The sequence below is a fragment of the Danio rerio genome, chromosome 1, assembly GCF_052040795.2.
Source record: "Danio rerio strain M-AB ecotype USA chromosome 1, GRCz13ab, whole genome shotgun sequence".
Lineage (NCBI taxonomy): Eukaryota > Metazoa > Chordata > Actinopteri > Cypriniformes > Danionidae > Danio > Danio rerio.
This window is the reverse complement of record NC_141021.1, coordinates 8772649-8800345: the sequence shown is the minus strand read 5'-3', so window position 1 is coordinate 8800345 and position 27697 is coordinate 8772649. Positions and strand designations below refer to the sequence as shown.

Below are 27697 nucleotides of genomic sequence, written 5' to 3'. Positions count from 1 at the left end.
ATAGGCAATACTGTAAAAAACGTCCTTCTCTGTTAAACATAATTTGAGAAATATATGAAAAAGAAACAAGCAATCACAAGAGGGCTAATCATTTTAACTTCAACTGTATAGTTTAAAGACCAGTCTTCATCCTGATTGAAATGGAGAGAGCTGTGCAAACGAAAACCTCCAAGACTCTTCCAGAATATTCTATGAGACTGAGAAGGTTATCCAGACAATGATGACCGAGTAATTTCTGCTAAAAACTGATCAACAGACTGAATCATAAACTGTTTTAAGTGTCACCAATGGCTCTTCCATCATGGCTTTATTTTTGTTAAATAAATAATGAGACTGTGTGGGATGTCATGTGATGTTGTGGTTTTATCTTCCAAATTTAAAGACATACCAAGGACTTTATAGTTTTTCTTTTATTATGTCCTGATACAGAAAACCATGAAATTCAACAGGGTGTCCTACCTTAATCACATGACTGAACTTGAACACAACCAAAATGTCATTGCAAAAAATTGCTTAGAAAAGTAAAGTTGTTCCTGTGACTCATTTAATTGTACTTGCCACTTGAAAACATACTAAGAAAAGTTTGATTTGTCACATTAAGAAATTAAAATTTGGTTGAATAAGCTTAATGTTTTATTACAACGAATGAACTTTTGTTATTTTTTTATTAAAAAGAAAAAAGAAAAAAAAACTCTAAATGACTATTTTTATTCAAAATGTGGAAGAAATGTTTTCAGACCTTCACAGAATTAAAGATTTTTTAAAAATGTCTATTTATTATTATTACTATTTTGTATTATTTGTATGTACTTTGGTTGAGGCAATTTAAATAAATTTTGTTAGTATTATAATTAGTAAATACTGTAAAAGTATTACTTAAAAAGTAAATTATTATATTATTATTAATAATATATTATAAGTACTATAACCATGTAAGCTTCACGACAGAATTATTATTGTGAATTGAAATTAACTGTTATTTATTTCTGTGATGGCAAAGCTGAATCTTAGCATCATTACTCCAGTGTTACACGATCCTTTAGAAATCAAAGCATTTTTTATTATGACTAATGTTAAAAAAAGTTGTGATGCAACATTACAAGTTTGTGCACAAACTGTTTTCAACACACAATTTGATGAATACAAACTTTAAATGCATTTATTTAAATATAAATGAATTTTTACAAAACATTTGTATCATTTTTGGGTGACTTAACACCTACTTTAATTATTAAAATACATATAATATATGAAAACACACTATGAAAAGTATGATTTGTCACATTAAGAGATCAACATTTGGTTGAATAAGCTTTATTTTCCATCACAACAAATTGATTTTGTTTTGTTTTTTTATACAAAAAAAAAAAAAAAGAAATATGACTATGACTAAATGACTATTTTTATTTAAAATGTGGAAGAAATGTTATCAGACCTTTACAGAATAAGACATAAATTTTTTACTTATACTCATACCCAATAAATCCAGTAAATATCTATTTATTATTATGTCATATCTGCACGTGCTTTGATCAAGGATATTTAAATAAAATCTTCAGTGAATACTTTTAATTTCAGCTTACTACTGAAGCTTAAAACAAATAAACAACCAATATTAATTATGTGTTTCAAGTAAAATAACCACGTACGCTTCATGATAGGAACTGAATAGATTTAAAAAACAATACTCAATTAAACATACACAGTAAACAATTATTGCTGCTTTTTTGTAGTTGAATCAAATTAACTTTTGGAGACTACTTAACTTACATAAGTCAAACCGACTAAAAATATGAAGTGGAAACGTAAATAAATTAGCTGAACATGATTAACTTATTAAAAACATCAAAATATTTGATGTCTTGATTTTTTTTTTTTTACAATGTACAGCTTTCAATCATAACATTTCTTAAGGTTTGTTCAGTCGTGATATTGCAGTGTAGTTCCCCCCTGTCCTTCATGCAATTAAATGTGTTACTACAAACTAGCGGAGCAGCCATTGCAAAGACATTCCATTCCTGGCCTGAGACTCTGGACTCTTCGCTCTAAAAGCTGCAGACGCGCCCCATCACAGATGACCTCTATATTTAGCCCCTCTTCCAGGGGGTGTAGAGTTCCTCTGAGCGGGACAGTAGCACCTCAAGGGTGGCTGACACGACTTACACCCCAAACTGCATATCGTAAAGCAGCTACTCAAGTTACGCTGCTGGGCTTCAGTTTCTTAGATGTTTGAGGTTATGCGTATGCAGAGACTGGCCTCAGATCAGTTGGAAGAGGCACTGAGGAGTCCAGAGTTTAAAAAAAGCTGTCGTACGGGCCAAGCATTGTCCATCGGCCCTTGAGAACGTACCAGCCTTATTTGGATTTGCCACAGACACGAGAAGACAAATATTCAGATTCACTCAAAGGAATGATGTTTGTTCAAACTACTTATTTAAAAGGAGCTGAAACAACATCATTCTTGATTTTTATTTTTTTTGGGACAACTTAAGTGATTTATGTTTAATCTACTTAAATTTGAAAAAAATAACAAGTTAACTTTTTATCAAATCTATTGTGCAGAACCCAGCATTTTACAGTGTTGTTTACACAATTAAAGGGATATATAGTCCACCCAAAAATATCGAACTTTCTTCCACTTGTTTTAAACGTGTTTGATTTGCTATCTATCACAAAGGAAAATATTACGAAGTATGCTGGAAACAGGTAGCCATTAGCCATCTTTTCATCCGCCGATTTTTGTGCATATATATACATATATGCGCAATCTTTCGTTTTTAAATTTTTTTTAATAAAATGATGTAGAAAAGTAAGAGAATAATAGAAGGCAAAATAAATATTTTGCTAATAAAATAAGCCTTTTTCTCTAGACAACCAGTTTGGGCCTTAAATTCGGAGAGAAAATTGGCCTCTAAATGATATAGGTTTAGAACCCCTGTATAACACAACTGCCTTGTTTTATATTTCCTTTTACAGAATTGAAAGAAAGTACATGTTCAGTACTTACATTTAGACATTTACATTTAGTCATTTAGCAGACGCTTTTATCCAAAGCGACTTACAAATGAGGACAAGGAAGCAATTTACACAACTATAAGAGCAACAATGAATAAGTGCTATAGGCAAGTTTCAGGTCTGTAAAGTCTAAGAAGGAAAGCATTAGTATTTTATTTTTTATTTATTATTATTTATTTTTTTTAGTACAGTTAGTGGTATATCCAGAGAGGCAATTGCAGATTAGGAAGTGAAGTGGAGACTAAACAGTTGAGTTTTTAGTCGTTTCTTGAAAACAGCGAGCGACTCTGCCGTTCTGATGATAGTCAGAAGTCTATCTTCAAAGATAGTTCACCCAAAACTGAAATGTCTGTCATTTACTCTCCCTTCACTTATAACAAACCTGTTTGAGTTTCTTTCTTTTCTGATGAACACAAAAGTCGATTTTGAATCGGGTAACCAATGACTTCCACAGTATTTGTTTTTCCTACTAGTCAATATTCAATTGTAGAGTTCTATAGCTCCACCTAGTGGAAAAACAAATGTTTGTGCAAGTCACTTCCAGAAGACAGTTCACTCTATATTACTCACCCTCAGGCCATTCAAGAGGTGGGTGACTAGAACATACAAGGTTTTTAGCTGAACCCGCGGTCCTTGGCGATTCATATAATGCAAGTCAATGTCTACCAGCACTACGAGAGTCAAAAACACATACAGACAAAATCAAATTAATTCCAGCCGCTCCTGATCCTGATGACACAAAACTGAACATTATTAATAACATTATTACCTTTAATCCACGTCCTGAGCGATATCATGACAGTCTGGAGCACAAGATTCCTGTCGCATAATCATGTACAGTTGAAGTCAGAATTATTACCCCTCTTATTAAATTTAAATTCTTTTATATTTTTTTACCAACCTCTGATTAACGAAGAGAAGATTTTCAGCACATTTCTAAATATAATAGTTTTAATAATTAATTTCTAATAACTGATTTCTTTTATCTTTGCCATGATGACAGAACATAACATTTTACTAGATTATAGTATTCAGATGAACGTGACATTTAAATGCTTAACTAGGTTAATTAGGCAAGTCAGGGTAATAAGATAGTTATTGTATAACGATGGTTTGTTCTGTAGACTATCAATAACATAACATTTGCTTAAAGAGGCTAATAATATTGACCTTAAAATGTTTTTTAAAAAAAATCAAAACTGCTTTTATTCTAGCCAAAATAAAACAAATAAGACTTTCTCCAGAAGAATAAATATTATAGGAAATACTGTGAATATTTCCTTAATCATTGAAATATCACTTGAAAAATACTTTAAAAATAATACATTTTACACAGGAGGGCTGATCTCCACAACTGTCAGTGCAGATAAAAACTCTGAAGTGTTATTTATTCTTTTTTTTTTTGCGTCAACTATGCCTTTAATGTGATATTTAGGGTTTCTACAACTTTACACAAGACTAAACGCTAAGGATTTTTTCCATTGGTTATAACATTAAAAACATTAAAAAGAACTGTCATTGTAAGAAGAATAATCTTTAGTTAAAACTTATATTGAGATGGAATGTCAGCGATTAGACGGATGTCTAAGCTTTACATCAGAGGTGTCCACACTCGGTCCTGGATGGCCAGTGTCCTGGAGAGTTTAGCTCCAATCCTAATCAAACACACCTGAACAAGCTAATCAAGATCTTTCTAGGTATACTTGAAACTTCCAGGCAGGTGTGTTGAAACAAGTTAGAGCTAAAGTCAGCAGGACACCGGCCCTCTAGGAACGACTTTGGACACCCCTTCTTTACAAGGATATAGGAAAATTAAAACCTCTTAAAATGATTTAAGACCTACAAGACAATATTTCAGCAAACTCACGACTTTATAAGGTCTAAAATTTAGTTTTTTAAATCTACAAGTATTTAAAACCCCGCGGACACCCAGGAATTTAATGTAAACAGAACAGTTACCAGATAACATATACTGTTTTGTTATTTTTATTGCTGTGCAGATGAAAATGTACAAATTATACTGTAAAAGGCAAATGCTAACATATTTTACTACCATCTTTTAAAAAACAAACAATTTTGCAGCACATCCTCTGATACCACTATTAGTATTATCAAAATAAACTCATTTTAATACAGAAAGCAAAGCATTAATCCTACTCAAAGCATATGAATGCAATTATTAGTTTCAAAACGCAGTTACACTTTTTTTTGTCATATCACAATATTCTAAACCTAAAAAAAATCCTATCCTAACAGATACATCAAAATAATAAATGTTCAATGAGTCTTAGTAATATATAATACCAAACACATGTTCAAGAACATCAACAAATGTACAACAAAAATCAGTGCAATCTGTTAAACATATTAAACATTTATTTTAAAAGCTTAAAGGGATAGTTCACCCAAAAATGAACATGTTGTTGTAAACCTTTATGAGTTTCTTTCTTCTGCTCAACACAAAAGAAGATATTTTGAAGAATGTTGATTGTCGGCACTCAAAAAATCTTATGGAAGTCAATGGGTGGCAGCGACCAGCATTTTCTTAGGATATCATCTTTTAAGTTAACCAGAAGAAAACAACTCAAAAAGGTATTGAACCAAGTGAGTTAATGTCAGAATTGTTATTTTTGTGTCAACTATCCCTTTAACTTTATAGTTTCAAATTAACCCTCATCTATATAGTCAAGAACCCATCCACCTTCTTCTAATGGGGGGAGAAAAAAAAGCACTGTTCTCCACATATACACACCTCTCGTAAGATTTAGCATGAATTGAGACAGGGCCGAGGCATGCAGACGCACATGCAGAGCGAGACAGTACTAATCCACCATCAGAGGACACTCCATCCAGCTTGGAGAAGCTTAGGCTAAACTCTGCATACATCCTCGAACAACCTGCAATATGACAAACTGAAGTTAACAACAGCTTTTATTGTGTATTAATGTCTGGAGAGTGGCGGAAAAAGCAATGCAGTTACCTTTACACCTCAAAACAGGGGAACTTGGCTCTAGCTGGTTGCAGAAGGTCAGCCAGGAAATAAATTGTCCCCGCCATCCCTTCAGAACAAACATACAGTAAATGATGCTTTCAGATGGTCAAACCTGATATTTTCATTTATTAATTTATTTTGAAGCATTTATTTTTTTTATTCTTAAGACGATAATTGGGCCAAATAAACAATATTTTCATTTGTCGTGACTGAATATCAGGCTTATTCCATCAAATATTGACTTTTTTAACCATCCTGAGCTTTCCTGTTCTCTAAAATGAATATTAACTGAAGTTGTTTTTGTAATTTTTTATTATTAAACAATTATTTATTATTAACTAGGTTCCTTATTCCTCTTCCAAACTCAAACTTAAGCACTTTTAAAGCTCTTTCAGAACAATAACATGATAAACAACGATGCTTTTAAAAACCAATGTATTAATAGTCAAACCTGTTATTTACAGTATTTTTATGTTCGTCAGACATTTATTGGTTAAAATAACAAATGTTTTCATTTGTCGTGACTGAATAGCAGGCTGAAGCCATCAAATATTGACTTTTTTTACCGTTCATGTTGTCTAAAAATGAATATAAACTGAAATAGGTTTATATTTAAATTCATTACTAATTATTTATTGTTGAATGGGGTTGTTGCACCTTTTCAAATTTAAGCACTTGTCAAGCTCTTTCCAGGTGAAACTTCAAATTATTCAAGCCTTTTACAAATGTGGCAAATTACACATTTACATACATATACATACTTTATCACATTATATCACATATTACTATTTGCTATAGTATAGTAAAACATTTTTGATGGCATGTTTGTCCCTAATTCCTCACTGAATTACTGTCATTTACTCTCTTATATGTAATTTCCTCACATCTTAAATGTCTATTTAATGTATCTTTTATCTTAAATTTGTTTATTTTCTTTTCGGCTTAGTCCCTTTCATTACGCAGGGGTCGCCACAGCGGAATAAACCACCAACTTATCTAGCATATGTTTTATGCAGCGCATGCCCTTCCAGTCGCAACCCATCAATGGGAAACACTCATACACTCCCATTCACACATACACACTACGGACAATTTAGCTTACACATTTCACCTATAGTGCATGTCTTTGGACTTGTGGGGAAAAACGGAGCGCCCGGAGGAAACCCACGCCAATTTCAAAGGGTGAAGATAAAAAAAAGACTACAGAGTTTCTATTTTATGTATTATTATTATTACCTATTTAAGAAGATAACTTATGTTATATAAATCAAATTTTTAGGCACTTTATCTAAAATCTAAGCACTTTTCAAATCATGAAAACACTAGACTAAAATTCAAGCAGTTTTTAAGGTTTTCAGCACCTTTCTTATCTGTTAGCTACTAGTTCTTATTCATTAAAGTACTTATTCATTAGATACTAGTTCTTATTTGTTAGACAGTAGTTCTTATTTGTTAGATACTAGCTCTTTTTCATTAGATACTAGTACTTATTCATTAAATACTAGTTCTTATTTGTTGGATACTAGACCTTAAAAGTTTGATACTAGCACTAATTCCTTATATACTAATTATTATCCATTAGATAATAGTTCTAATTCTTTAGATACTAGTTCTTATTCATTAGATACTAGTTTTTACTCGTTAGATACTAGTTCTTATTCATTAGATACTAGTTCTTATTCATTAGATATTAGTTCTTATTCGTTAGGTAATAGTTCTTATTCATTAGATACTAGTTCTTACTCGTTAGATACTAGTTCTTATTTAATAGATACTAGTTCTTATTTGTTGGATACTAGACCTTAAAAGTTTGATACTAGCACTAATTCCTTATAAACTAATTATTATCCATTAGATAATAGTTCTAATTCATTAGATACTAGTTCTTATTCATTAGATGCTAGTTCTTATTCGTTAGATACTAGTTCTTAATCACTGGATACTAGTTCTTATTCATAAGATATTAGTTCTTATTCGTTAGGTACTAGTTCTTATTCATTAGATATTAGTTCTTACTCGTTAGATACAAGTTCTTATTTAATAGATACTAGTTCTTATTCGTTGGATACTAGACCTTAAAAGTTTGATACTAGCACTAATTCCTTATATACTAATTATTATCCATTAGATAATAGTTCTAATTCTTTAGATACTAGTTCTTATTCATTAGATACTAGTTTTTACTCGTTAGATACTAGTTCTTATTCATTAGATACTAGTTCTTATTCATTAGATATTAGTTCTTATTCGTTAGGTAATAGTTCTGTAAGCTGAGAAAATATTATATATTTTTCCTTCTATGCTAATGAAGGACTACTGAGACATTCCAAGCATGGGATGGGTCCTCCTGGTGAGGCAGAGTTCCTCACAGCTCCGATACACATCTCTGCCATTTGCTTACAGCAACCATGTGCTCTTCACCATACACAATTCATCTGCTTGTGTTCTTCTTTCAGATAACTTTGTCATGTTTGGTGTTATTTGACAGTTTATGACTTCAGTGTTGTAGTGATGAAATCAACAGAGACATTGATTAATTGTGTTTCAATCTACAATATATTTACTATTGTTGGGTCATGGCCTGAGGAGAGTATGTTAATGTACTTCTCCCCCACTTCATCTCTTCAACTTTGTTCTCATGTTCATCTGGTTTTGGGGGTTGGTTTTCACTCATGTTTGACAATGCTTTGCTCAGGGTATAATAGGGAAAGGTAACTGTTGATCTGGGAGAATGGCTTTTACTCTGCATCTCCCGCACACCAGTGCGTAGCCTCGTATGCTAACAAAGGCAGTTTCACTGTCTTTGTTGCTCAGCAGTGCATACGTTACAGCTAATTTCTTTATACAGTATGTTAGTTTGTGTCATTCTAATGTCTGTATATTTGATCATGTAACTTAATAAACAACTTTGCCTGCTTTAAGACGTAGAGATTCTTTCTCTTTATCAATGATGATAACAACTTTAATGGAGTCAGATTAATTACAATGGAGTCAGATAAATAATGGATTTAAACACGCCATCCTTCAACTGCTTCCTGTTTCCGATTATTGGTTCAGAATAGCAGCGTAAGCTTCAAGCCTTACAATTTGGCGAACCCGACGCGATATAATTTTGGCGAGTTTTAATCGCAAGATACTTTTTGTATCAACATCTTTTTGCTTATCCTGGAAATGGATTATTTTACTCTTGGACACACGATGGTCATCAGAATGAGAACTCTTCTGAGTGGATTAAAGCTGAACTTCTAACCACAGAGTGGGTAAGTCTGTTTTCATTGCTTCATGGCATGGTAGGGAAAGTCTCCATTTGCATGAATTGTGTGAAACAGGAATTAGAAGTATCAGAATAATCTAGATAATCATCTCACTGTGAAATCCAAGTAAATGTCCTCCAATATGGAGTGGAATACTTATAATGAGTATGATCTGTTTACATTATGGACTGAAAATGTTGAGCCTGTACTGTACAAACTCACTAGAAAAGGCCTTGATTTGGACGCTACTAGTGAGGACATTTCCATATGGTGGAAAACAGTGGGCATCAAACAAAAGAAATGTAAACACAAAGAAATCATTGAGGCTTTAAATTACCTGAATGCCTCTAGCATACGCAATAACCTAAAAAAGGTGTTTGCAAATTTAAAGGAGAAAACTGAACAACTGGTCACAGCAGATTCTGAAGCACTAAAGTCTCAGGAAAAAATTGAACATCTCCAATCACAGCTAGACAAACTACTAGAAGATCAATTAGCATTGGCTAAAAGATGTGAGAAATACATGGACATAATTGAAGATTTGAAAAACAAATTGATTGTGCAAAAACTAATGCCTGTCAGAAACACAAAAGCTAACAAGCATATGACTTCAGAATCAGAGAAAGCTGATGACATATCTCTGCAAAAGGTGCCTGTTTCAGCTTTAAAGATTATGAAACACCCAAATGGCACAGAGACAAACATTCAACGTGCTTTAACAGTACATGAATGTAACTCGTTTAAAGCAGAGATTGGACCATTCCCTCTTAAAGGGCCCTTCCAACCATGGTGGAGGCGAGTTGTTAGGCACAAACATGCATTTCAACTCGAACCAAAAGACATTTGGCAAATTGTTTTAACCTCATTTCCAAATGTTCTAATCTATAAGGCCCCACAAGTCTTAATTGAAGGGACAATTTTACAGCCAATACACCCCAATGAGCCTGAGAGTGAGATCTTGAACAGACTAAAACTCTGCCTTTGTGACATGCGTGGTAAAAGCCCTGCTGAATGGGAGTTGATTTACAACCGGAAACAGAATAATGCAGAATCGTTTGAAACATATGCAGAAAATTTGTTTGAACTTTTTGAAGAATATTCTGGCATAGATGATGTTACACGCAACAATCCAATTCTTTTGGGATTACTGGTTGAACATGCAGGGCCCCACATTCAGAAAGCGCTCATGGCTGGTGCTAGTCCTCCAAAAAACACATTTGAAGACATTGTGAACTGGGGAACAAAGGTCGAGTCACGCAGACAAATGCATAGTGAATTAGCAGCATCAGGGTGTCATAAAGATGTTAAAGCTAATAGACACTCTAGCAAAATACCTGGCAAGAAACAAGATCGATTCTGTTGTTCCTGTTTAAAAATGGGCCACACTGAACAAAAGTGTTGGTCTCTGAACAGAGGCAGACCTCCGCCCTATTTCCTGAGACGTAGACAGTCTCAATCTAAGGACACAGAACAACACTCTAGAAGCAGCCAAAATTCAACTTCAAGTAAAACTATTACTGAGTTGACAAATATGGCTATGCAAGGTCTCCAGCTATTAGCGTCATTTGCTAGTGGGCTAACAGCTCAATTGAAATAACCTAATAATATTACACCCTGACTGCACTGATCCTTTTTGCATTTTCAAACCTGTGATTGTGTTAAACATGCAGCCTTCCTCATAAACACACAATAGTTGTTTGTACTACTACATGTATACATAGACTACTAGAATTGTTAAACAATATCTAGTGAACTGTGTTAATGTTGGATTTGATTGTCTCCTTTAAATGGACCGCTCTGCTATTTTCCATATAGCTGCAGCTGAACCATAAAACAGGAGCACAAAACTTGCCACCTGGCTACAGTGTTATTCACAATTGCATTAACATAAAAATGCTTTCCTTCCAGCAGGATTCAGTATCAGTGCACTTGTCCTTTTTACCATGCTCTAATAACAAACCAAGGTGTGGATCTTTGAGCCCGATCACAACCCCATCTTACATTTCAAGGGCTTCCTGTTAAAACAACAGGACCAAATTTGCATCACAATTGTCAATAGCAACTTTTGTTACCTTTGGTCGGAGCATGGTCACACCAACACATTCACACAGTTAAATACAATCACATAAACAACACCATTTGTCTCTCTACATATAGACAACTTAAACTCTTCTTTTTAACTAAAATATTTTCATATTGGAAAGCCCTACATCAGCGATGTGCTTTCCAATAAGGAAAATTTCCATTTACTTTTTGTTCATCTAAACCATTTTGCTTTTTACCTTTTTGAATCTTTTTTATGCTCTCACAGCATTTTTTGTTTTCAATAACTGAATGGACTTTCATGTTATTTCTCCATTTGAGACATTTTAACCTTTTTAGATCACTTTTTATTTTTACAGTTAAGTCATCACCAAGGCAATTTTTTGAAATTTCTGAATTTGATCACATTAATTATATTATACTCTTACTATAAAAGCAAGTCCTGAAATCAACCAAATTTTGATAAAGACGAATATTTTCAGAAACATTAACGGTGTCTTTTATGTTTTTTAGATGATGCTCCTATTATCAGAGAGGGGTTTGAAGTCAACAATGGTTGATTTTTTCAAAGACACGTACATTTTTCCAGAAACATTAAGTCCCATTTTTTGTTTTTACACCATATTCATTTATATTGTTGGTGCTCCTACTATCAGAGAGGGGTTTGGAATCAACATATATTACAATATTTCAATCTTTTCAAAGGTCCCATTTATTTGTCTTGCTTTTCACAACTTTTTTCACTTTTCACTTTTTTCACGTTTTTAATTTGGCCACTTCATAATCAACCAAATTGTTTTTATTTTATTTTTATTTGCTTTCTTTCTAAACACCAGAAAGATTATAATCCCTATCATGTTGTTACTTTCCCTTCATTATATTCTGAGCAAACATTACATTATATGTCATTTATTTTGTCTTCGGACATTGAGTTTTAATTTGAAATGCCATTATATTGATATTTGAACTACTACATGCTTATATTGCCATATAACCTCATATGCCAGTTTTGCAGATATGTTTTTCTTCTCATTGCCATGGTTATTCTTTTGCTGTTCTGTCACCAGTTATACATCGTCAATGAATGCCTCTTTCAGTTTTCATGGGTTGCTCTCCTTTGCAAATCATTTTCTGTGCATGAAGGTAAAGGCAGCTTGAGTGTGGAACACAAACACTGGAGAATTGAAGACGCCCTCCACAAGATATACTAAATCCCACAGATATCAGAGTTTACTTGGCTTCCTAAGCCAGAGACGGACATACATCTTGTGAAATGGACATTAGGATCTAGACAAGACATCCTGACAAGTGTCCCCATGTGATTATCTGACTATGCCTACACCTGACAGGAAAAGGTGTTCTGTGTGTATATCTTCTGAGCGTCATTGACAATGATCATCATCAGTCTGCACTGCTCTGCCAAAGGAGACACTGGATTACTCTTCTCAGCTTTTATTTGAGGTCACATGTGGACCTTTTATAATTTCTGAGGTCCAATGAACCTGAGAGGGGACTGTAAGCTGAGAAAATATTATATATTTTTCCTTCTATGCTAATGAAGGACTACTGAGACATTCCAAGCATGGGATGGGTCCTCCTGGTGAGGCAGAGTTCCTCACAGCTCCGATACACATCTCTGCCATTTGCTTACAGCAACCATGTGCTCTTCACCATACACAATTCATCTGCTTGTGTTCTTCTTTCAGATAACTTTGTCATGTTTGGTGTTATTTGACAGTTTATGACTTCAGTGTTGTAGTGATGAAATCAACAGAGACATTGATTAATTGTGTTTCAATCTACAATATATTTACTATTGTTGGGTCATGGCCTGAGGAGAGTATGTTAATGTACTTCTCCCCCACTTCATCTCTTCAACTTTGTTCTCATGTTCATCTGGTTTTGGGGGTTGGTTTTCACTCATGTTTGACAATGCTTTGCTCAGGGTATAATAGGGAAAGGTAACTGTTGATCTGGGAGAATGGCTTTTACTCTGCATCTCCCGCACACCAGTGCGTAGCCTCGTATGCTAACAAAGGCAGTTTCACTGTCTTTGTTGCTCAGCAGTGCATACGTTACAGCTAATTTCTTTATACAGTATGTTAGTTTGTGTCATTCTAATGTCTGTATATTTGATCATGTAACTTAATAAACAACTTTGCCTGCTTTAAGACGTAGAGATTCTTTCTCTTTATCAATGATGATAACAACTTTAATGGAGTCAGATTAATTACAATGGAGTCAGATAAATAATGGATTTAAACACGCCATCCTTCAACTGCTTCCTGTTTCCGATTATTGGTTCAGAATAGCAGCGTAAGCTTCAAGCCTTACAGTTCTTATTCATTAGATACTAGTTCTTACTCGTTAGATACTAGTTCTTATTTAATAGATACTAGTTCTTATTTGTTGGATACTAGACCTTAAAAGTTTGATACTAGCACTAATTCCTTATAAACTAATTATTATCCATTAGATAATAGTTCTAATTCATTAGATACTAGTTCTTATTCATTAGATGCTAGTTCTTATTCGTTAGATACTAGTTCTTAATCACTGGATACTAGTTCTTATTCATAAGATATTAGTTCTTATTCGTTAGGTACTAGTTCTTATTCATTAGATATTAGTTCTTACTCGTTAGATACAAGTTCTTATTTAATAGATACTAGTTCTTATTCGTTGGATACTAGACCTTAAAAGTTTGATACTAGCACTAATTCCTTATATACTAATTATTATCCATTAGATAATAGTTCTAATTCATTAGATACTAGTTCTTATTCATTAGATGCTAGTTCTTATTCGTTAGATACTAGTTCTTATTCGTTAGATACTAGTTCTTATTCGTTAGATACTGGTTGTTATTCGTTAGATACTAATTCTTATTTGTTAGATACTAGTTCTTATTCACTGTATACTAGTTCTTGAATTTGGATGTTAATATTACATTATTTAATGCTGAAATATAATTAATAAATGCAATAAAAGTATTGTTCATAATTAGTTCATGTTAGTAAATAAATTAACTACTGAAAGCTCATTGTAAAGTGTGACAGATTCTTTTAACAAAAGTAAGAAACATTTTAAAATATATGCAAACAATAATATTTCACAGTAATTCACAGTGTTTGCCATCAAATAAATAAAGCATTGATGAGCATAAAACATTAATCAAATCAAATAAAATCTCACAAACCTCATAATTCTGTAGATATGCAAGTATATTTACTCTACCTTCAAACAGTGAGAACGGTGTATCTGGAGTCCGGCAGCCGTGTCTCCCATAATTCATGCACCAGTCTGCAAACTGCAGATGAGAAGACATCAAATCCCATCATGCCTCTGTTCACACAACAGGCAATGACGGATCCCCTCCTGCCAGCACAGTGATTTATAACATCCTCCATTGGTCACACAGAATATGCATACATTTCCCAGACCTGCTTGCCGTGAGGTGACAGTGCTAACCACTGAGCCACCGTGTCTTCCCCTACAGATATTTTAAATATGTAATTTTGTGGTAGGACTCACCATGCAGGCTCTGTAGAGGTGTTTGGGATCCTGCGTGATCTTGTAAAGGGCCAGGAAGCCGTAAGCGTTTCCAGCAGCTCCATGGCAGAGTCCATAACCCTTCTTTAGCAAACCCCTCTGCCAGATCACCTCACCACACTGCAAAGCGTCCTCCAAATACTGCCGCACGCCAAACACCTGCGCAAACGACAGCTTTAGACTCTACTCTCATCTATCTATCTATCTATCTATCTATCTATCTATCTATCTATCTATCTATCTATCTATCTATCTATCTATCTATCTATCTATCTATCTATCTATCTATCTATCTATCTATCTATCTATCTATCTATCTATCAGTACATATTTAAAAGTTACTAGTTCTTATTCATTAGATACTAGCTCTTATTCGTTAGATACTAGTATTTTTTCATTAGATACTAGCTCTTATTCATTAGATACTAGCACTTATTCATTAGATACCAGTTCTTATTCATTAGACACTACTTCTTATTCATTATATACTAGTTCTTAATTACTAGATTCTAGTTTTTATTACAGGCCCATAGCCAGAGGGTGTTCGGGTGGCTCGAATGAATAACCCCCCAGGGCCAAAAGGTCCAGAATTTGTCCTTTTAATTGAATATTATACAATTTATTTATTATTTAATTAATCTAATATATTTATATTTAATATAAATTGCAATAAAGTGCAATTTTAAATAACTCTGGCCAGTAATTCGAATTCCCATGGAGCCTCAAAGCCACAATAATGTGACGCGAGTCACGTGATATAACCCACTGAGTGGCATTTGAATCTTTGATGCAACATCCACCCCTCACTGACCAGTTTGTTTTTGTCTATAAATGACAGTAGGCTATAGTTTTTTTTTTTACTTCAAAACTTTAACAGATTCCTATTTGTACCTACTGATAAATGATGTGATAAATTTGTATTTTAAAAATTAGTCTTGTTTTAATTTTTAGAAATATTTTTAGTACATCAAAAAGTGTGGTTATGATGACATCTGACTAGCTAATCCAGCAAAAAAAAAAAAAATAAAATAAGAAAAACTGCTTAAAATGTCACTAAAATGCAGTATTTAAATAGTTAAATAGAAACTGAGGCATGTAACTGCAAAAATGTCCACTTTTTGAAGAAAAAAAACAACACCACCCCTTTCACCCGGCTGGCTACGGGCCTGTATTGGATACTAGTTCTTATTCTTTAGATTTTAGTTCTTATTCATTTGATTCTAGTTCTTATTTGTTAGATACTAGTTCTTATTCGTTAGATACTAGTTCTTATTCATTAGATACTAGTTCTTATCTGTTATATACTGGTTATTATTCATTAGATACTAGTATTAATTCATTAGATTCTAGTTCTTATTTATCAGATACTAGTTCTTATTCATTCATCTAATGAATAACATTTATGAAAAATTACCTGAGTATAAGAGATGTCTTAATTTAATTATTGTAATATACAGAGTGAAATTTGTACCTTGAAAGCCTGAATTAACATGTATATAACTCCAGGAGAGCCGTGACACCAGTGCACCAGAAGATCTCGAGCGTCTCCGACACACGGTGCATAATTTCCTGATGGAAACTTCAGCTGACACACATAATTGACGCTGGGTTTGACCAGACTGAAAACCCTGTCCTGACCAGCAACAAGACCAGGCTATAAGAGACAAAATCAGTTTAATGTTCATTTACTGTTCATTTCAGTCAATAAAACAAGAGTGAATATATGGCAAGCTAATAAAACATTTAATATTTATTTTAATGCAACTAGTTCTTATTTACAAGCTACTGTAGCTTTATACAGTTCTTTTTCATTAGATACCAATACTTACTCATTATATACCAGTTCCTATTCATTAGATAATAGTTCGTATTCATTAGATACTAGTTCTTTTTCATTATAAATTAGTTCTTATTCATTACTAGTTTCTATTCATTAGATACTAGTTCCAAATCATTAGATAGTAGTTCTTAATCATTAGATACTAGTTCTTATTCATTAGATACTATTTGGTATTCATTAGTTCTTTTTCATTAGATACTAGTTCTTATTCATTACATGCTAGTTCTTAATCATTAGATACAAGCTCTTATTCATTAGATACTAGTTCTTATTCTTAAGATACTAGTTCCTCATTCATGTCAAGGTGAAAATACATATAAGTTTAGATTAAATGTTCAAACTGTTTCCATAGTGAGTGTGCTGACCTGCATCAGGTAATAGTAGATCCCTGACAGACCGTGAGCAGCGCCCACATACTCCTCTTGATACCACTCATACATCAGAGGGCTTTGGTCCTGGATCTTGTTCCTCTGAGAAAGAATCTGTCCCGACTCCAGTATAGCATCACAGATCTGAAATAAACACACTTGCATGTTTAGTAAAAACAAAGTGCTGAATCAAAGGCAACGCATAAACATCTTTATATTTAACATAGTTCTGTTTAAGCATTCTTAATATCTTATGGGCTAACTATTGGGGTTTGCAACCTGCCTTATATTTAGAGCACTACTGTGAATTTATTTTTTAAATATTTCCCAAATAATGTTAAACAGAGCAAGGAATTTTTCAAAGTATTTCCTATAATATCTTTTTCTTCTGGAGAAAGTCCTATTTGTTTTATTTTAGCAAGATTAAAAGAAGCTTTTAATTGTTTTATATCTATTTTAATGTCAATATTATTGGCTTCCTTAGCAATATTTTCCAATTGTCTACAGAACAAACCACTGATATACAACGATTTGCCTAATTACCCTAATGTGCCTAGTTGACCCTTTAAATTGCGCTTTAAGCTAGTACTAATATATCTAGTAGAATATTAAGTACTGTCATCATGGCAAAAATAAAAAGAAATCAGATATTAGACATTAGTTATTAAAACTATTATGTTCAGAAATGTGTTAAACAGAAATTTGGGAAGTTTTTTTTTTTATCACACACAGCTCATGAAATGGTTCAGGTCTAAGTTGGTTAGAATGAATAAATGCCGTCTGACCTGCTGAATGTACTGAAAGGGGATCTTCTCCTGCTGGAACTGCTGGTTGACGAAAATGAGGGAGTAAAGGTAGCCCGTTCTGCCGTACAGCAGCTCATCAGGCAGCCTTCCTTTCCCCTGCACTACTGATGGCTGCAGCTGCAACAGCCTGCAAACAATCCAGCAAGCCCATCACAATAACATCCCAAGGGAATGAAACTCTGTCAAGACTGAGAAAGAGAAGCAGGACACAGAAAGAGCGGAGCTGCCCTCAAATCCTCCACATTTCACCCTCTTCTGGAATCATGAGGTCTTTTTCTTTAATGAACAGCAGCTCTTGGGAGTTTTCCAGGCCAATTCCAATAGCGTCCGACATGAAATAGCAAATCCACACAATGAAACTAGATCCAGCATGGACAGCTGATGACTAACAATACATTTCAATAGTTGTTTCTTCAGTATATCAGTGTATAGGAGATATAGTAATTTATGTTATATTTATTCATTTAAAAAATAAAAATACAGATAAAAATGTTATTTATTAAATTAAAATGATTTATTTTAACATATTTTTCTTAATAGTTTTTTTCTTTTTTATCTTTTATATTTTAGTCAGACATTTTGATCTTATACTAACTAAACTGCTTCACTGCTATACTCATGGAAGGATCAACCTTTAAACAGGACATTGTCAAACATACAGGGATAAAAATTAAAGCTGTTACTATATTGTAAATATTTTAAAAATTTTATATATATATATATATATATATATATATATATATATACACACACACACACACACACACACACACACACACACACACACACACACACACACACACACACACATATATATATATATATATATATATATATATATACATATATATATATATATATATATTTACACACACTTTTTCTACATAGCTTTTCAAACATGTCTAAATGTGTCCTATTTTTGATCTCTTCAGGGACATTTTCTGAATTTTGGTCAGAAATTTTGATCTCATACTGACAAAACTGCTTCACTGCTATACTCAGGGAAGGAGAAACCTTTAAACAGGACATTGTCAAACATACAGGCATAAAAATTAAAGCTGTATTACTATATTGTAAATTTTGTTTTTCTAAGTTAATATTAATTTTCTAAACAGCTTTTTAAATGTCTAAGTGATTATGTTTACATGGACACCAATAATCCAATTTTAATATGTTTAAGACAATACTCTGATTAAGAGTCTACCGTGTAAACAGCGATTTTTGATTATTTAAATCCAAAAAAGGTCATAATAGAACTAAACAGTAATCGAATTAAGACATGCAGTATGCCGGTTTTAGTGCCATTATTGAAGTGCAGTACAGACATGTAAACACCGCAATCAAACTATTACCGTCATTTAGGACTTTCGCCGAGTTTTGTGACAGGATATTCCATACACAAATGGCTGTTTTGACACTATCGTCTGCACCTATCGAATCAGTAATGGAGCACAGACACATACAGACACGAATGCTGAGTTTTTTTTTCTCCCATTCGTCGTGCAGGATCAAATTCCATTAAAACAACACTCTTCCACCAGTCCTTAATTCTTACTCACATCCAATCCATCAGTTTTTCATAGGGGACATGCATGAAATGTTACTGTATGAAAGTGAAAGTGCCAAACTGCAGTTAAAGTCGACAAATTAAAAGTGAAACACCCAAAATTACATGAAACTCCAGAGGAAATGTGGACAGCGCGGTTATCTATCTATCGTTAATTAATCTGTGTGCTACAACATATAATACAGGACCTAAAAGAAACATTTAAAAAGCCACTCATGTAAACACCTTAATTATATTATTGTCTTATTCAGATTAGGGCAAATAATTTGATTACTAATGCCCATGTAAATGTAGTCAGTGTCTATTTTTTTCTGAATTTTGGTCAGAAATTTTGATCTCAAACTGACAAACCGCTTCACTGTTATTTTTTATTTATTTATTTTTTTAAACATCAGTCTTTTAATAAGATGTCTACTGGTTTGTTGAATTCTATAAAAAAAAAACCTATCAAAATCAAAATGACTTTTAAATCTGAAAAAAATAAACAACATTGATTCTAAAACTACGCATTTAAGTCTATGTAATGGAAACCAAGTATATTGAATAGCAATAACTGAAAAAAATATATGAATTTAATTAACAATTAACAATTAATGGAAAGAGTTGTTTTTTTTAGATCCTGTAAAAATTAATGTAGCTGTTTATTTAAGCTGTGAATATTTTACACACATTTTCACACTTAAATTCAATACTTCGTACATGTCATTGTTCAAAAGAATTGCATGTTTAAAAATCATCTTAATATTTTTCAGACAAAAAAAAAAATGCACTACTGTTAAAAAGTTTGTTGTCAGTATCATTGTTTAGATAGTCCGTAGTTTTATTCAGCAAGAATACATTCAATTGAAGTGACTGTTCATAAGGAGTGCATTTTGTTTTTATTTCACATAAACTAACCAAATCAGTATAATCAAATTATCTCTGAAGATTCGTGTGACACTGAAAACTGGAGTGATAACTGTTTAAGCTTTGGGTGAATAAATTGTATTTTTAAAAGAACTTTATTCTAACATACAGTTGAAGTCAAAATTATTAGCCCTCCTGTATATTTTTTCTCCAATTTCTGTTTAAAGGAAATATTGTTCAACACATTTCTAAACATAATATTTTAATAACTCATTTCTAAAAAAAAAAAAAAAGATTTATTTTTAGCCTTTTTGCCTTAATTAAGTGGATAGAATTGTATTTTAGACGAGAAAACGAAGTGGGAGAGAGAGGGGGTAGGGACGGGAAACATCCTCGAGCCGGGATTCGAACTCAGGACGCCCTGAAGTGCTACTGCACCATATGTCAGCGCGCTAACCACAAGGCTATTGCGCCGACAATAACTAATTTCTAATAAATGATTTATTTTATCTTTGCCATGACGACAGTCCATAATGCTTTACTACATATATTTTAAGATACTAGTGATCAGCTTAAAGTGACATTTAAAGGTTTAAGAAGGATAATTACGTTAACTGGGCAAGTTAGGGTGATTAGGCAAGTTATTATAATGATGCTTTGATCTGTAGACTATCTATCGAAATATTGCTTAAGAGGGCTAATAATATTGACCTTAAAATGTTATCTTAAAAATGTAAGAACAGCTTTTATTCAAACCAAAATAAACAAATAAGATTTTATGAAGAAGAAAAAATATTATAAGAAATACTGTGAAAAATTCCCTGCTCTGTTAAACATCATTTGGGAAATATTTGAAAATGAAAGAAAAAAAATCATAGGAGGGCGAATTATATTGACTTCAACTGTATATCAAAATGAACAATTTGAACTAAAACCACCAGACAACATCAGACCTGTTCAGACACTCATCAGACTCCTGGTGTTTCTGGAGGCGATGATAAACCACGGCTGCGATGGCCAGCGGTCCTGCATCTCCACACAGGAAGGTCACCCAGCGCTGCGTTAAACTCCTCAGGCTGCGGTTGACGTAATCCAGAGCCCTCTGGAGGAAAGTCGGGTCTCCAAACACACTGTGGAGGTGCAGGTACAGCAGGGCAATTCCTACAGTCACAAAGCAGAGACTGTAAAGGGTTGTTCTGCTACTACTAATGTGTATTTCGCCATTTGAGACCTAAAATACTGTAAGTCTCTTGTGATTGAAAACACTGATCCTTTGTGATTTATGACAACTGCGGTGCATGGCGCTCTGACCACCAGTGTAATTAACTCATCAAAGGTTAATGAGCAGCCGCAGACTGAACTGTGGTAAAGTAATCGTCCTGCACTGAGGAGTAGATGATGTTTGCAGCACAGAATGATGACGCATGTCGCTCAAAGATTATGTAAAAGTCACATGAAATCCGACACAACAGGAAATATATTGTCGCATTGCAAAACATCAGATCTGTGTCTGATTTAATACTACATATTAAAGTGGCACAGATCTGACCTGAAAAGATCAGATTCTATGCGGTTTGGGCTGTTCACACTGTCATCACCAGAGTCACATGAGGGGAAAAAAAATCAGATTCGGGCCACATTTGCCTGCAGTGTGAACATAGCCTTAGAGTTTCCCAAATGATCCGTTTTCGGCACTAAAGATCTCCGGGCTAGTGTGGACGGAAGGCATAACTGTAGCAAAACTTATGAGTTTTAAAACTACAACATATTAGTGTGAATGAGGCCTAAGCCAAAGGAAAAGTAATTTACTGAAAAGAATCAAATTAACATCAAATTACTGAATATGTGCTAACAGCTCAGTTTTAATACATCAGTATTAAAGTGTGTTATCACCTGCCCAGCCAGTGTACCCAGTACAGTCTCTGGGGTCTGCATTCTTCAGCCCGTTCTCCAAAATGGCCAAAAGCTCACTGATCTTGCTGCTTATACTGGTGGCGAAATGCTGGGTCAACTGCACAGAGCAAAATATGTAAATTAATGAATGAATAAACACACACATATATACACATGCATATACATACAGATGAAGTCAGAATTACTAGCTCTCCTGTGAATTTTATATTCTTTATTAAATTTTTCCCAAGTGGTGTTTAACAGAGCAAGGACATTTTCACAGTATTTCCTATAATTTTTTTTTTCTTCTGGAGAAAGTTTTATTCGTTTTTTTAAACCAGTTTTTAATTTTTGAAAAAACATTTTAAGGTCAATATTATTAGCTCTTTAAAGCTTTTTTTTTTTTCGATAGTCTACAGAACAAACCATTATTATACAATAACTTGCCTAATTATTACCCTAACTTGCCTAATTAAGCATTTAAAATGTCCTTTAAGCTTAATACTAGTGTCTTGAAAAATATCTAGTAAAATATTGTGCGCTGTCATCATGGCAAAGATAAACAAATCAGTTATTGGAAATTAGGTATTTAAAGGGCACCTATGGTGACTTTTAAAGCTGTTTAGACAGACAGGTTGTGTAGATATAGCGTATAGACCGTCATATTGCAGTGATATAAACACACCCAGTGCTTTTCTTTAATTTAACAGCATAAAAACGGTGGACCAATTGGAGCGGTTTTTAAGCCGACCGCAACTTGACGTAGGAGTGCAGTCCCCCGCCCACCGAATTGATTGACAGCTGCGTATTAACATGTCCCGGCAGTCACATGTATAATCAGATCAACAAGAAAAGACGAGCGCAAAGCAACGGGGAATAAAAGGTCTGTTCAGTTTGCTAGGATCATCAATCGTCATCAAGAAGAGTGAGTTTCACAAGTTTAAAATGTTTTAAAACAGTGCATGTGTGTAATGAATTACAGCAATTTACTTCAGCTTTACTTCATCAGCACAGCCGCGTGTCAGAACAATTATAAAAGAAGACGCTTCAATCCCAGTCGGTGGACGTTAAATCAGGTTTATTTTGTACATTAGCATAACAGACATCCATGCAGCAGTGGAGATTAACCTATATCCTGTCACATTTGCGTGCAAAACGAGTGTAAAGCTAAACACATTCTGGAGACACAAAAGACTCGTATTAAATCCGAATAAAAGGAGTAACCTTGGTTTACTTCTTTTTCTGTGAGCTTTTTCTGTGGCGGGTCCTCGGTTACGGAATACCTTGCCCCTTGAGATTAGAATGGCTCTAGGGTTGTCCAATATGGACAAATGAATCACATTGTGATTTTATGAACGAATATTGCGATTTTATGAACGAATATTGCGATTATATTGCGATTTTATGAATGTATATTGCGATTATATTGCGATTTTATGAATGTATATTGCGATTATATTGCGATTTTATGAACGTATATTGGGATTATATTGTGATTTTATGAATGAATATTGCGATTATATTGCGATTTTATGAATGTATATTGCGATTATATTGTGATTTTATAATTGAATATTGCGATTTTATGAACGTATATTGCGATTGTATTTGCGATTTTGGCAACTGGTTTTGCCTTTACAAACAAACTACATACATACATTCTATGTATTTAGTGCACAAGAAGCGCATAATAAAAAAAATTCACAATGAAATAACATAGTATTAAGTTTAATAAACAAAACTGTAGGAAAATTGTCTTTAAAACAGACAACATAAAATAAATGTGGTGATAGACACTTGTTGCTCTTCCCCAAGATGCTAAAGTTTCTTTTAAACCTTAGATATATTTTCTCCAGTGTGATCTTTTGGGAAGAATGCTGTTTGCACTTTTCATTTGCAAACATCGACTTTTCATTTCAAAGTAGGCATTAATAGAGAGAACCGTTAAACTCGTGTACGGCTCCATTGTTCTGCTGGACCACAAATCTGTGATCGTGGCAAAGTATTGAGTAAACCTGCTTGAGCTCGTGTTCAACGCCCGTCTTACATTTCTCATACATTTCAGAAATAGCAAATCGTGTGAAATGAGTGCGATATGGCAGCTGGTATCTTTTGTCAAGTGTTTGTATTAGTCTTTGGAAGCCATCTTTACTGACGATGTGCGCTGGCATCATATCTTTGCATATATGATAGGTGATTGCGTCAGTAATTTCTTTGTGCCATTTTGACCCTTTCTCATAAGGCACGACGCTTGAAAATGCTTGAACAATAGATACTCGTTCAGTTTGTTTGGGCTGGCTTTGATGTGTGCTTTAGTTTGTTTCGATGGACTTTGTCGACATGCATTGATCAAGCAGTTTTTTATGACGCAAGTGTTGGAACAGATTTGTAGTAATGCTCCGTTTTGTTTGAATAATCATTTCACAAGTCTTGCAAATTACCTTGCTCTGTGACACACATCTTCTCTCCTGAATCTTATTACCTCCAAACAATTGATGTTCAATTTCTCTTTGGCACCAAATCATTTTTATTTTGACCTGCAATAATAATTTATGTTTTTTCCTCCTGCTCGCCTATTCGGTTTTCCCACTTAACTTTAGCTGGTTAACATCTTTCTCCCGCTCAGCTTAGCTGTAATTGCCCAGTGCGCAGCGTCAGGTCTGATGGGTTGACATTTTAAAATCATGCGCACAAGAACATATTCTCAATTAAATTCTAAATAAATTAACAGATAAAAATTGCAGCCTTATGAGGTTTAGAAATTGCACATGCTTAAATCACGTTTTTTGCAAATGCGATTAATTGCACAGCCCTAAATGGCTCCATCACTATCTATTTTTAAACCAGTCCTAAAAACGTACATTTTTAGCTTGGCTTTCTAATAGAATTTTAATAGTCCTACATTTTTTTAAGTTGTTTTTCTTGTCTTATTTTTATGCTTTTATGATCTGTCTTTTTATTTTACTTTGCCTTGTGTACAGCACCTTGGTTAGTCTTGTGACTGTTTTTAAATGTGCTCTATAAATAAATAAACTTGAAATTAACTTGAACTAGAAATGTGTTTACAAATAAATTAATCTTCTTTCCATTAAACAGAAATTGGGGGGAAATATACAGGGGGTAAATAATTCATGAGGGCTAATAATTCTGACTTCATAAACAAATATTTACAAATATAAAACATATACAGTTGAAATAATTCATAACAAGATATGATAAGGTAAGAAAGCAGATTATTAATGCATAACAGTGATGGTATTTGTGGTTTCAAATATTTATACGCTCCTAATATATATATAGGTATGCTATATACAGTGCTCAGCATAATTGAGTACACCCTATTTTTAAAATTAATAATTTTATCCATTTCTCAGTGAAGGCAATGTATTTTGGTGCATTTAAACTAAACTGGATTTATTAAACAGATTTTTTATTATTACAATAATATTTTAATCACCAAACATATGTAGAAATTAAAGATAATACAAATAAATGCAAGCAAAATATTGCAAACAAAATTAGAACCTACAAAACTTCATCTAAATTTATTCATATTTTTGCTTCTATTGATTTTTCCTCTTTTTAAAATTTGTATTTAATATTTTTCCTTAACATATAAATTAAGGTGTACTAGTTTTTGGACTGTTATCATAAGTTATTTTGTTATATAAGCTCCAGATTTGTCTTCAGGTCTGACAAATCTAATGTATATACGCAAATATAATATTGTATAGCTTCCTATTAAAAATATTAATTTTAAAGAGAAATTTGTGAGAGGTGTACTTACTGTACATATGCTAAGCACTGTATATGCATTTTATTTTTAATCACTCACATTTCCCTGCATGTCAAACAAGTCTTGTGCACATCCCAGCCCAGTGTAATCTGGATAAGGATTCTTCAAGGCTCGTTGTTCAGACATTTTGAAGAGATCTGAAATAAAGAGCATTCAATTATTCATTTTTTCTTGGGCTTAGTCCCTTTATTCATTAGGGTTGGCCACAGACGAATGAACCGCCAACTAATCCAGCACATGTTTTACGCTTCCAGCTGCAACTCAGAACTGGGAAACATCCATACACACTTCTTCAGAAACTACAGCCAGTTTAGTATTCAATTCCCCTATAGCACATGTCTTTGTTGGGGAAACCAGAGCACCGGGAGGAAACCCACGCCAACACGGGGTGAACGTCCAAACTCCACACAGAAATGTCAACTGACCCAGCCTGGGCTCAAACTAGCGACCTTCTTGTTGTAAGGCGACAGTGCTAACCCCCGAGCCACCGTGTCGCACTAATAAAGAGCATAATTAAAAAAAAAAAAAAAAAAAAGATGGCAGCTCCATTTTGGAATAATATTTTAGGCCACGATGGTGATGCCTGGCCTTAACACGGAAATAAAACATTTAGTTAATCACAACATGCGTGTTCCAATATTTTCATACATTTTTTTAGCCACTCAGATGCACATATGAATGTTGTTGTTGTTATAATTTGCAGGTTTAAATTAAACGTTTTATTGTTTACATAATAAATACTCGTGTCGAATATTTAAGGTTATTATTTGTACCCCTGAATTTAATATTTCTGGGCCTCATATTCGTCTAAAATACTTTACGTTGAACGTTTATCTGAATTACAGACCTGTAATGTAGAGTCATCTGCTGTGTATAAAAACTTATGACGCACCAAAATCCTGTGATACTGAAGCATGCGATTAGGGCCTACAAAATAAATCCGCACAGACCCAGATGTTCAGCTCACAAATTGTATAATGGGAACACTATCCAAATTATTCGTTTTATGAATCTACAATAATATATTTGCAGTTACAGTTAGTTAAATAAAACCGGGGCCGAGAAACACACGCCCCCTTCTTTACTCTCCGACAATACAAGAATGCGTGAAGAACAAAACATGCAGGAAATAATTCTGGCTTAATACTCGCGCAGCAACAGCAGGCGTTTGCAATCACATGTGCTCTTGGCAAAACAATTTCCTAACATTTATTTTATAACAGTAAACATACCGTTCGAGTGCTGCACTGTTGAATTCTTCTCGTCTGATCTCAGGACACGCTGTTTTGGTTTGACTCAATGCCGCCATCTAGTGTTCAGGAGGGTCATCGTCATTGTCGTCATCATTGTGATAGGTAAATAATAATTATTTATTATTAATTATACTAGATAATTAATAAATACTAGAACGGTAGGTCTATGTAGATTTATTTCTTTTTTAAATTTATTTTGATGATTAATTGATCTGATTATTTTAAAGTTTTAGGAAAATATTGCACACATGCTTTCATAAAAAATAAAATAAAAATAAATAAAACAAAATTAAATAAAATAAAAATAAAATGAAAAGTAAATAAAATAAAATTTATGTTAATTAGCTAATTTATTAATTGGGAATAAAACCAAGTTTTGAGAAAATATTGCACACATAAAATAAAATAATAATAAAAAAAATTATATATATATATATATATATATATATATATATATATATATATATATATA

At 33.4% G+C, this 27697-nt stretch overlaps 1 protein-coding gene across 7 annotated transcripts; it reads right to left on the bottom strand.

Moving 5' to 3' along the window:
• Nucleotides 1-3165: 3165 nt before the first annotated feature.
• Nucleotides 3166-27265, bottom strand: lancl1 (LanC antibiotic synthetase component C-like 1 (bacterial)). 7 transcript variants are annotated; one of them, XR_015475727.1, is made up of 15 exons: nt 27205-27265; nt 26012-26109; nt 22177-22294; nt 21237-21444; nt 17850-17997; nt 17062-17208; nt 16328-16510; nt 14839-15015; nt 14205-14682; nt 13869-14161; nt 7951-8159; nt 5996-7634; nt 5768-5912; nt 3785-3834; nt 3166-3686 (listed from the first exon to the last, which is right to left on the bottom strand). XR_015475727.1 is itself a non-coding variant. In NM_001009891.3 (11 exon segments), coding segments are annotated over 9 exon segments (1218 nt in total). In that variant the 5' UTR covers nt 26099-26109; nt 27205-27247; the 3' UTR covers nt 4986-5912; nt 5996-5997.
• Nucleotides 27266-27697: the final 432 nt, after the last annotated feature.